The 11,221-nt window shown below is 29.3% G+C and overlaps 2 protein-coding genes across 4 annotated transcripts; one reads left to right on the plus strand and one right to left on the minus strand.

Annotated features, from left to right (window-relative positions):
- The first annotated feature begins 2,803 nt into the window (after positions 1-2,803).
- On the plus strand, positions 2,804-4,794 carry LOC111414022 (TNF-receptor-associated factor-like). Its single transcript, XM_023045169.2, has 4 exons — positions 2,804-2,997; positions 3,072-4,217; positions 4,286-4,438; positions 4,488-4,794. Exons 1-4 carry the CDS (start codon positions 2,926-2,928, stop codon positions 4,686-4,688), a joined length of 1,572 nt encoding a protein of 523 aa, XP_022900937.2. The 5' UTR covers positions 2,804-2,925; the 3' UTR covers positions 4,689-4,794.
- LOC111414021 (nose resistant to fluoxetine protein 6-like) lies at positions 4,703-11,221 on the minus strand. Of its 3 annotated transcripts, XM_071200665.1 has the most exons (9): positions 10,978-11,221; positions 9,646-9,846; positions 9,256-9,458; positions 8,915-9,201; positions 8,429-8,860; positions 8,213-8,381; positions 5,545-5,720; positions 4,919-5,493; positions 4,703-4,860 (listed from the first exon to the last, which is right to left on the minus strand). In XM_071200665.1, exons 1-9 carry the CDS (start codon positions 11,120-11,122, stop codon positions 4,811-4,813), a joined length of 2,238 nt encoding a protein of 745 aa, XP_071056766.1. In that variant the 5' UTR covers positions 11,123-11,221; the 3' UTR covers positions 4,703-4,810. The 3 variants fall into 3 exon arrangements, with proteins under 3 accessions (XP_071056766.1, XP_071056767.1, XP_022900936.1); XM_071200666.1 differs by lacking the exon at positions 9,646-9,846; XM_023045168.2 differs by lacking the exon at positions 10,978-11,221 and having other exon boundaries at positions 9,646-10,962.

The raw sequence follows: 11,221 nt of genomic DNA on the forward strand, positions 1-11,221 counted from the left end.
GAAAATTGCAACATCGAAAATTTTATCAAAATTTCAAATATTGTTTTCTCAAAAACCAAAAGCTATTTTGAAAAACGGGTTGGTTCATTGGAAAGAAGACACTTTTATTAACACTTTTGGAAATTTTTATACTAATATTCCAAGAACTGGATTTTATATGAATTTTTAAAACTTAATCGGCAAAAATTGCAAAATTCGAAAAAATTTTCGATCATTTCAAAAATTTATTTCTCAAAAACTAAAAGCTATTTTTCAAAACGGATTGGTTCATTGGAAAGAAGACACTTTTATTAACACTTTGGGAAACTTTCATACTCATATTCCAAGAACTGAATTTTATACGAATTTTTAAAACTAAATCGGCGAAAATTGCAGATTGCGACAAAATTGTTGATCATTTCAAAAATTTATTTCTCAAGAACTAAAAGTGATTTTTTAAAACGGCTTGTTGCATTAAAAAGAGGATACTTTAATTAATAATTGGCAATATTTCCACAAGGATCCTTCAAGAAATGAATTTTATACCGAATTTTGAAACTTATCGATGAAAATTGCAACATCGAAAATTTTATCAACATTTCAAATATTGTTTTATCAAAAACTAAAAGCTATTTTTTAAAACGGGTTGGTTCATTGGAAAGAAGACACTTTTATTGACACTTTGGGAAATTTTCATACTCATATTCTAAGAACTGGATTTTATACGAATTTTTAAAGCTTAATCGGCGAAAATTGCAAAATTCGAAAAAATTGTCGATCATTTCAAAAATTTATTTCTCAAGAACTAAAAGCGATTTTTCAAAACGGCTTGTTGCATTAATAATTGGTGATATTTCCACAAGGATTCTTCAAGAAATGAATTTTATAACGAATTTTGAAAGTTATCGATGAAAATTGCAACATCGAAAATGTTATTAAAACTTCAAATATTGTTTTCTCAAAAACTAAAAGTTATTTGTCAAAACGGGTTGGTTCATTGGAAAGAGGACACTTTTATTAACACTTTTGGAAATTTTCATACTCATATTCCAAGAACTGGATTTTATATGAATTTTTAAAACTTAATCGGCGAAAAATGCAAAATTCGAATAAATTGTCGATCATTTCGAAAATTTATTTCTCAAGAACTAAAAGCGATTTTTCAAAACGGCTTGTTGCATCAAAAAAAGAATATTTTAATTAATAATTGGTGATATTTCCACAAAGATCCTTCAAGAAATGAATTTTATACCGAATTTTGAAACTTATCGATGAAAATTGTATCAAAACTTCAAATATTATTTTCTCAAAAACTAAACGCTATTTTTCAAAACGGGTTGGTCCATTGGAAAGAAGACACTTTTATTAACACTTTGGGAAATTTTTATACTCATATTCCGAGAACTGGATTTTATACGAATTTTTAGTTGCCGGATATCCGATCCACCACTAGTAAATACGCATTTTTGTATACTTACAAGTCTCTTAACAGGGCACTGTATGATAAATATGCTTCTTTATAACATGAAGTGTCTAATTCCACTCCTTATCAAGCCTACAAATAAGACAACGAGACAGTAAAGCTCATTTTTATAAACACAGCTGATATCAGACCCACATTTCTAAGTGACATCCCTGGGCTGGTTGATGTGGCTAGGAGTGATGGTAGAAGTGATGGTATATTTACATACATTGCAATCACCTAGTGTGTAAACTCTGCTCTTTTGACACTTAACATTAGAAGCATCTTTAATAAGCATGATGAGACAACATCCTTTTCAAGAAATAACTTCATTAATGCTTAACTGAGGTTACAATTTTCACCTACAACGAAGGTAAAGGTCGACAAAGATAATATTTCATATTGCGCTGGGTTACATAGCTGGATCATATTTTTCGATATCGAGGATATACCTGGTAGAATCTTTTCGCCATTATCCTGGATAGAGATCTACTTGACTTACCAATAAAAATTAAAATTAGCAGAGTAATGAGATATTCTAACATGGTCGATCAGCTGAGTAGATGGCACTGGCTGCAAAGAAAAGTATTCGACTCGATTGATTAAATGCTGTTAGCATCTAAACGGAAATTATGGTAATGTCTGGTCATGACGTATTCATAATGGACAGTGTATTTCCTATTGCCTTAATGGACCTGGACTGGATGTGGAATTTATGTGATACAACCAGTACAGTAGAGGCAAGGGAGAATAAAGGTAATATATCGAAATATGGCAGAACACATAGGATTACAAGCAAAAGAATGTAAAGACAGCGGAGAAGGAAAATTATTACCCCAGCCATTCCTCACTGGCTGTAGATATTTTAATGAATACCCTAACAACATAGCCAAACGCAAAAGCTTTTTATGTCGATGCTTGGATTGAGCATTATGGTATAGGTGAAGCCGATGTGGAAAGTTAAGGGAAAAATAAACACAACATATTGCTCAATATTGACAAACCTTTTTTAGAATTGCTAAAGAAATATTGGAGTAAAATTGGAGCATTAGATTACTTAAAACTAGATAAGAATATTTATATTGAAATCTTTGCTCGACGAATTAAAAAGTGATTTTAACAAAAAATACAGATGAAGGAAGAAAACAAATGTGTAAATAAAACTAGGAAAAGAATAGAGAAGATAAATTATGAGATACATTTGAAGAATTTGGAGGCAGTGAGAAATAGAAATTATAATATGATAGAAAATAAAATGTTTTGTTTATTCCATGTATGAACAAAAAAAAACACCAAACAAAATTAAAATACCGTAAAAGTAGGTAACTGCTGACGCTATCTAATCAAAAAAGAAACATTGATAACACACCTACCCAATGTTTAGTTTTAGTCATTACGTGATACCTGTTTCTGTGTTTTGGCCCGTTTTAAACTTGAATAAGCGAACTTTGTTGTATTTTTAAATAAAAACACCACAAAAAATCATGAATGGAACTCGTTTGCAAAAACCTACGTGCTATTTTTGTAATAAAGTGCTAGAAAATGAAACGGAGGAGGTAAGTTTACAAATTAATTATGACATCATCGATATCATTATTCCGACAAATACAAATTTTTATTTTTATTTTAGGGTCACTTAACAACTTGTGGATCAGTTTTAGAGCCGTGCGAATTCAAATGCGGGGCTTATTGCCAAAGAAAAATGAGAGATAAACATTTAAAAGAGTGCACAAATCGACCACAAACGCAAACTTTACCGAGAATTACTAAACAACACAAAAATATGCAATTTGAACATGTTCCAATACAAAATGTTCAATATCAAAGTGCGTTTCAAAAAAATCCAATTCAAAATGTTCCAATACAAAATTTCCCGGTTCAGAATATTTCACCACAAAATTATTATCCAACAACATCACGAATTGATTCAACACCTCAAAAAACGATTAGTATTGATGTTTTAAAATTACAAACAAAACTTGGTTCGATTGAGGGACAATTAATTCAAACGCAAAAAAATTTGGAAGCTTTAAAATTAAGGCAAGATAAATTATCAGCAATGCAAACAACAATAAATCCACAAATTTCAAGTCAATTAGAAAATTTAAGTTATCAAAATCATAATTTCGTTGAATGGAGAAAAACCATGGATTCAGATGTAAACAATTTAAAATATGATTTAGTCCAATCGGATCGTTTAAAATTGGATTTAAACAAAAAAATAAAAATGTTAGAAGATAAATTATCTCTATTTAACAGTTTAATGCCCGAAATAAATAGTTTTAAAGAAAATGTTATGAAAGAACAAATTATTTCAAATGAAGTAATAAGGGAGGTTAAATCGAAATTGGAAAAGCTCGAAGATTTTCATGCTCATGAAAATGCGGCCATCGGCGGGTTATGGGACGATCAACGAAAACGATTGGAAGAAATCAAAGGGGATGTTGTTGGGTGTTCAAAAAATATTGAAGAGCAAAAATTGAAATATAGCACCGTCGTTTTTGATTTGCGAGCAATCACACAAATTGCGACCGAAAATGCAGAAAAAGTAGAAATCCAGGAGAAAGAATTAATTTCAATTCGAAAAAATTTAACACAATTAAAACTCGACATGGAAATTTTGGAGGATACGCAAATTTCTAGATTTTTCACGAAACCCGGACATTTAATTTGGAAAATGAACGAGTTTAAAATGAAAATGGAAAGTGCTAAAAGTACGGATTTAGTTTTAAGAAGCCCTATTTTTTATACTCACGAATATGGATATAAAATTCGGGTAAATTTAGTTGTATTTATTAAATTAGTCAATTTTAATTAATTTATTTTTTTTTGGGTTTATTAAAGTTAATTGTTTATTTAAATGGAATTAAAAAATGGAAAGGGAGGCACATGATAGCTTGTATACACGTTTTAAAAGGCGAATATGATTTAATGCTACCTTGGCCTTGTTTAATCGAAGGAAATGTTACTATAAGGGATCTTTATGATTATTCAGATGTAAGTACAAAAATTTGATGGATCAATTAACTAAAATTTTTGATTTTAGCCGAGACACACCACGAAATTTATTAGTGCCAAACGAGAACATGGCGATGAAGTCAACGATGACCCCCAAGAGTCTTCAACTCAATACATTTTTATCCCCCACACCACATTAACCAAATACAATCATATCAGAGATGACACGTTATTTTTAGAAGTAAAAATCGGGCGATATATGAAACATCAAGATGAAACAAGTCTTTAAAAAGGATAAAAAAGTTTTAAAAAATTAAGTACATATTTATTATTTTTTTGTACGGTTCGATTAATTTATAAGATTTGAAAAAATAAATATTTAATATCAACAAAAAGGAAAAAAAAATCTTTTTAAGCTTCTACTTTTGGCGCTGATGCTCCATTAGTTGCCGCTGGGCGGGCTAAAATAAATCAAAATTAATTAAATAATTATTAAATCAAAAAAAATGTTACACTTACGTCTTCTTTTAGCACCACCACCAAAGATAATTTTCTCAATAACAGTCATCGGTGATTCAAACAAAACGTACCAAATCAAAGCGATCGTAACAACTTGTAATAAATCACCCAAAAACATATGGATCAATTCAAAATCACCAAATTGTCCTTCATATTGCATCTTAGCAACGCTTAATAACAACGAGCTTATATGCACCAAATACATCGAATAAGTCAGCTTTGAAAGTGTTTGGAAGATACCGATTGATAAAACCCAATTGAAAATACCCCCGCGACCTTTCATACAAGCGAAAACAACCCAAGTTAACCCAATCGCCCAAGCTGGGCGATGAAAAGCTAAATAAAAAGCGCTCGTTACTCGGTTATAATCGTAAGTTTCGGTATTTCCTGGAAATACGCAAGCTATCATTCCAACGACGACACAAGCCCAAATAAATAAATTTAACCACCAAGGAATTGTTAATTTAGCATCTCTAAATTCGTGAAGTAAAGTGCCGGCTATTATTCCAACTAACCAAGCTGAAAGTCTTGTGTGCATTGGGTAATAAGAATAATCGTAGTAAGGTTGTGAGAATCTAAAAAATAAATTGTTATTGATAAATCGTACATCAAAATTAATAACTTACATTGGAGTGTCGTAAACGTAAGGAATCACCCAAGCAACAATCATACTAGCTGCTAAAAGAATTGGAAGAATAATTTTTAACATGATTTTTCGATATTTAACTAATGGTATTAAAACAATAGGTGAAAGAATGAATATTTGCATGTCCATAGATAAGTACCAAGTATGCAAAAGACACTAAAAGAAAAAAAATCAATTAAAAATACGGTTATATCATATTATTAGTAAAATATGACGTTTGTTAGAAGTGAGGTTCATTATTAAAGTTGTTTTCTACAAAAACGGTTTGGAATTAAGAAATGAAACTTTATCCAGTTATTAAGGAAAGTTTAAGGTTGGATTGTGCCCAATTATGTGTTTCTAGGAATTTTTTAATTAAGAATCTTCAAAAGTTGAGAATTTGAATTTGACGTTTATTGAAAGTGAGGTTAAAAAAAAATTGTTTTCTCCAAAACGGTTTGGAATTAAGAAATGAAACTTTATCCAGTTATTAAGGAAAGTTTAAGCTTAGGTTGTGCCAAATTTTGTGTTTCTAGGATGAACAGCTTTTTTATTACAAATTTTCAAAAGTTCAGAATTTGAATTTGACGTTTATTGAAAGTGAGGTTAAAGAAAAAATTGTTTTCTCCAAAACGGTTTGGAATTAAGAAATGAAACTTTATCCAGTTATTAAGAAAAGCTCAAGCTTAGGTTGTGCCAAATTTTGTGTTTCTAGGATGAACAGCTTTTTTATTACAAATTTTCAAAAGTTGAGAATTTGAATTTGACGTTTATTGAAAATGAGGTTAAACAAAAAGTTGTTTTCTCTAAAACAGTTTGGAAATAAGAAATGAAACTTTATCCAGTTATTAAGGAAAGTTCAAGCTTAGGTTGTGCCAAATTTTGTGTTTCTAGGATGAACAATTTTTGTATTACAAATCTACAAAAGTTGTGAATTTGAATTTGACGTTTATTGAAAGTGAGGTTAAAGAAAGAATTGTATTCTCCAAAACGGTTTGGAATTAAGAAATGAAACTTCATCCAGTTATTAAGGAAGCTTTAAGCTTAGGTTGTATCAAATTTTGTATTTCTACGATGAATAATTTTTTAATTAAAAATCTTCAAAAGTTGTGGATTTGAATTTGACGCTATTGAAAGTGAGGTTAAAGAAAAAATTGTTTTCTCCAAAACAGTTCGGAATTTAATAATGAAACTTTATCCAGTTATTAATTAAAGTTTAAGCTTAAGTTGTGCCAAATTTTGTGTTTCTAGGATGAACAGCTTTTTTATTACAAATTTTCAAAAGTTAAAGATTCAAGGATCAACAATTTTTTTATTACAAATCAACAAAAGTTGTGAATTTGAAGTTTATTGAATGAGAGGTTAAAGAAAAAATTGTATTCTCCAAAACGGTTATTTTTTATTACAAATTTTCAAATGTTGTGAATTTGAATTTGACATTTATTGAAAGCGAGGTTAAACAAAAAGTTGTTTTCCCAAAACAGTTTGGAAATAAGAAATGAAACTTTATCCAGTTATTAAGGAAAGTTCAAGCTTAGGTTGTGCCAAATTTTGTGTTTCTAGGATGAACAATTTTTGTATTACAAATCTACAAAAGTTGTGAATTTGAATTTGACGTTTATTGAAAGTGAGGTTAAAGAAAAAATTGTTTTCTCCAAAACGGTTTGGAATTAAGAAATGAAACTTTATCCAGTCATTAAAGAAACTTTATTATGTGATTCAAGGATCAACAATTTTTTTATTACAAATCAACAAAAGTTGTGAATTTGAAGTTTATTGAATGAGAGGTTAAAGAAAAAATTGTATTCTCCAAAACGGTTATTTTTTATTACAAATTTTCAAATGTTGTGAATTTGAATTTGACATTTATTGAAAGCGAGGTTAAACAAAAAGTTGTTTTCCCAAAACAGTTTGGAAATAAGAAATGAAACTTTATCCAGTTATTAAGGAAAGTTCAAGCTTAGGTTGTGCCAAATTTTGTGTTTCTAGGATGAACAATTTTTGTATTACAAATCTACAAAAGTTGTGAATTTGAATTTGACGTTTATTGAAAGTGAGGTTAAAGAAAAAATTGTTTTCACCAAAACGGTTTGGAATTAAGAAATGAAACTTTATCCAGTTATTAAGGAAACTTTAATCTTAGGTTGTATCAAATTTTGTGTTCCTACGATGAATGATTTTGTTATTAAGAATTTTCAAAAGTTGTGAATTTGAATTTGACGTTTATCGAAAGTGAGGTTAAAGAAAAAATTGTATTCTCCAAAACGGTTTAGAATTAAGAAATGAAACTTTAGACAGTTATTAAGGAAACTTTAAGCTTTGGTTATACCAAATTTTGTGTTTCTAGGATCAACAATTTTTTTATTACAAATTTTCAAATGCTGTAAATTTGAATTTGATGTTTATTGAAAGTGAGATTAGAGAAAAAATTGTTTTCTCCAAAACGGTTTGGAATTAAGAAATGAAACTTTACCCAGTTATTAAGTAAACTTTAAGCTTAGGTTGTACCAAATTTTGTGTATCTAGGATCAATAATTTTTTGATTAAGAATTTTCAAAAGTTGTGAATTTGAATTTGACGTTTATTGAAAGTGTGGTCAAAGAAAAAACTTTTAGAAGCTTTATCCAGTTATTAAGGAAAGTTTGTACTTAAAGCTATAAAAAACTCACCATTCCATTTGAATCTAAATAATTTTGATAATAAAAGAAAAATGATGCCCATCGTTCCAAACATTTATCCCTTAAATTATGTACAAACATTGGCCATACTGGTCCAGATCCGAAATGAACATAAACAGAAACGTGAAGGAAATAAACAATAGCTAAAGCAGGAGTAAGTCTAAAAATAAAAAGTTATACACATATTAAATCAATTCTCTTTTTTACCTCAAATATCGATGAACCCAAAACATAATAATATTAAACTTAGCATTTGGTCTACTTTGCGATTTGATGAATAACATTGCTGATAATAATCCGCTGAGGAATAAGAAAGAGTCGACTGCGGAACCTGCTCCTTGAGCATATTGAGAGTACATCCTATGTGCCCAAACCCAAACGTAATCGGCGTTTACATACGGTAAAACTTGGGCGATTGAAAATCTATGGCCCAAAATAACCCAGAAAATACTAAAAACTCTCAAACCATCGAGACAGGAAATTCTGTTTGCGCTAGTTGAAACATTGTGAAGTTCTTTGAAATTTCGTACGAATGAGAAGGCTAAAAACCATTGAGATGGTTCTTTTCCTTTCCTTGTCATTTGGACATCGTATAAGGTGCCACATACGTTTAATAAGATGATAACACCAATGAAGATACTAAAAATAAATAAAATAAACATTTACATCTGTAAATTTTGAATACTTAATTACCAAAAAGCTAAATCAACATTGCTAAATCCTTCCATAGTAGGTTCACTTTGACACAAAGCGTCATCGTTAGGAGCAACTAATTGATTAAAAATATTTTGTACATCTAAGGGTAATTGTAAAGAAAAATAACCATGAACTTCACTTGGTGTACAAGCATCCGGGATACAAATCGAAAAAGTAACATATCCTCCTTTTGTGTCTTCAATGGGATACCCAGATCTTGAGTTAATCTTGGTTTTGTTAATATTAATATAATTTTGAAAGACACTTCTAGGTCCAAGAGAGTTCTAAAAAAAAAATTTGTTAAATACGTATTTATTATTTTAATGATTTTTATCTACCCCAACGGTTTTGATTGAAGATGACTTTTCATTTTGTACCGTAATATCTGGTACTGCTGAAACTAATCCTGCCAAACAATGTTTACCATAAATTTCAACTCCATCTTTTTTATACTCAACCCGCATACATTGCGGGAAATTTCCCAAAAGATTTCTGTTTCCATCGAAAACACCCACGGGAAATTTAGCAGAGGCATCAAATACTAAATAAATTAATGATTATTTCAAAATAATATTCGTTAAATTATCATTGTTAAAGGTTTTGTGATAACATTCAATAGAAACAATTAAAAGTGTACTTAAAACGGATTGTAAATCCCTGTTTCAATTTGTTTTAAATTAGTGATAAAAATGTATTAAATTAAATTAAAATAAAGATTCTTTTCTTACAATTCCAAGCCCACGCTTCCATCTTCGTAAGCGCAATGTAATAAATATCTAATTGCTTTTTACATTCCGAGCTGATATCCACCTCTCGTTCCGAATTGATTTTAACATTTTGAGAATTGAAAATGTCTTGAGCACCGATTAATGGCACCAAAAAAACGAGAATTAAAAACCGAACCATTTTGGATGGTTCTCGCTGTAAAACTGAACAAAAAGGGGATTGTTTCGACGATGTTAATCGAGATTATAGGATCGTTAGTGGTCCGAAAAAGATAAACATTGAGTGGTTTTGATTTGTGCATCAGATTACAAACCAAAAAGTACTTCTAATGATAATCGAACTGCGTATACACTTTTTAAATTAAATTAGGACTAGAAAAAAATAATATCTTAAATTGTACCCAATTCAGTTATGCGAACAAAAACGGACTTTGTTAAGTAAGTTTTATGAGTAATTTTATATCTTGGGATAAATAAAGAAAACAATTTGATTGATTATAATCCAAATCATTTTGTTTTCTTACACCTAAATGGAATGTTAGATATACCTTGACCTCCATGTTGATACAGTGACTTGAACAATCACTTTGATAAGAGTTGAGTGCCATCATTTTCATTACTAATCAAAATTAATAATCAAAGTTATTTATAATTTGAAAGATGTTTAATTGTTTCCCTGATAACGAACTGAGTTTGTGACATCACTTTATTTTTTACATTTCAAAATTGTTTCAAGTACTGATGACAACCTTGAAATCACTTATAATTAACAAATCGAAAATTTATTAACATTAATTTATAACTCAAGAGGTTTAACAAATTAAAAAAAAAAACATTGGAATTAATTATTTGTGAAATAAAGCTTTTTGCTTTTTTATGCACGACTTGAATTAGAAAGTTGAGCTTTTTTGAGTTAATATGAGTTCAGATTTGTGAAAATATCACTACGGCATTAATTTAGAATAAATTTAGTATAAATTTGGGTTTAGGTCCCAATAATAAGTATAAAGTGTTGAAGTTTTTGTTTTTTTTAAGGTATAAATAACTATTACCCCTTAAATATTATATGACACTACCACTTTGATAAGAATTGAATGCCAACATTTTTATTACTAATCAAAATCAATAATCAAAGTTATTATATTTATAATTTGAAAGATGTATAATTGATAACCAGCTGAGTTTGTGACATCACATTACTTTTTACATTTCAAAATTGTTTCGAGTACTGATGACAACCTTAAAATCACTAATAATTATCAAATTTATTAATATTAATTTATAAGTCAATCTCATCAAAGTCATTGAACACAGTTGAGATTCAGAATATAATACCTTCATAATATATCCTCCTCAGCATCTTTTTCGCCAATGTTGTTTTGTAGAGCAGTGCAAAAATAAGGAGCTTATAATCCTTAAAAATCAATATTAATATCTTCATCAAATAAATTCGCCTAGATATTTTATAACTTCTTTCCATGCAGCCACAAAATTAAAACTCGTCGATTTTAAATTGTAAATTTTTTAAATTTTCCTTCTTCATCCTTCAATACCACCATTAAGTTCGTCTAAAAATTCG

Source organism: Onthophagus taurus, chromosome 11 (genome assembly GCF_036711975.1).
Source record: "Onthophagus taurus isolate NC chromosome 11, IU_Otau_3.0, whole genome shotgun sequence".
NCBI lineage: Eukaryota > Metazoa > Arthropoda > Insecta > Coleoptera > Scarabaeidae > Onthophagus > Onthophagus taurus.

What these genes read in the sequence shown, in the direction of transcription:
- LOC111414021 (XM_071200665.1), bottom strand. Translation starts at nt 11,122, where the DNA reads ATGGAAAGAAGTTATAAAATATCTAGGCGAATTTATTTGATGAAGATA. An exon ending in CTTCAATCAAAACCGTTGGG is followed by an intron (nt 9,202 to 9,255) that starts GTAGATAAAAAT and finishes TTTTTTTTTTAG; the next exon opens with AACTCTCTTGGACCTAGAAG. An exon ending in TGGTGGTGCTAAAAGAAGAC is followed by an intron (nt 4,861 to 4,918) that starts GTAAGTGTAACA and finishes GATTTATTTTAG; the next exon opens with CCCGCCCAGCGGCAACTAAT.
- LOC111414022 (XM_023045169.2), top strand. Translation starts at nt 2,926, where the DNA reads ATGAATGGAACTCGTTTGCAAAAACCTACGTGCTATTTTTGTAATAAA. An exon ending in TAGAAAATGAAACGGAGGAG is followed by an intron (nt 2,998 to 3,071) that starts GTAAGTTTACAA and finishes TTTTTATTTTAG; the next exon opens with GGTCACTTAACAACTTGTGG. An exon ending in AATATGGATATAAAATTCGG is followed by an intron (nt 4,218 to 4,285) that starts GTAAATTTAGTT and finishes GGTTTATTAAAG; the next exon opens with TTAATTGTTTATTTAAATGG.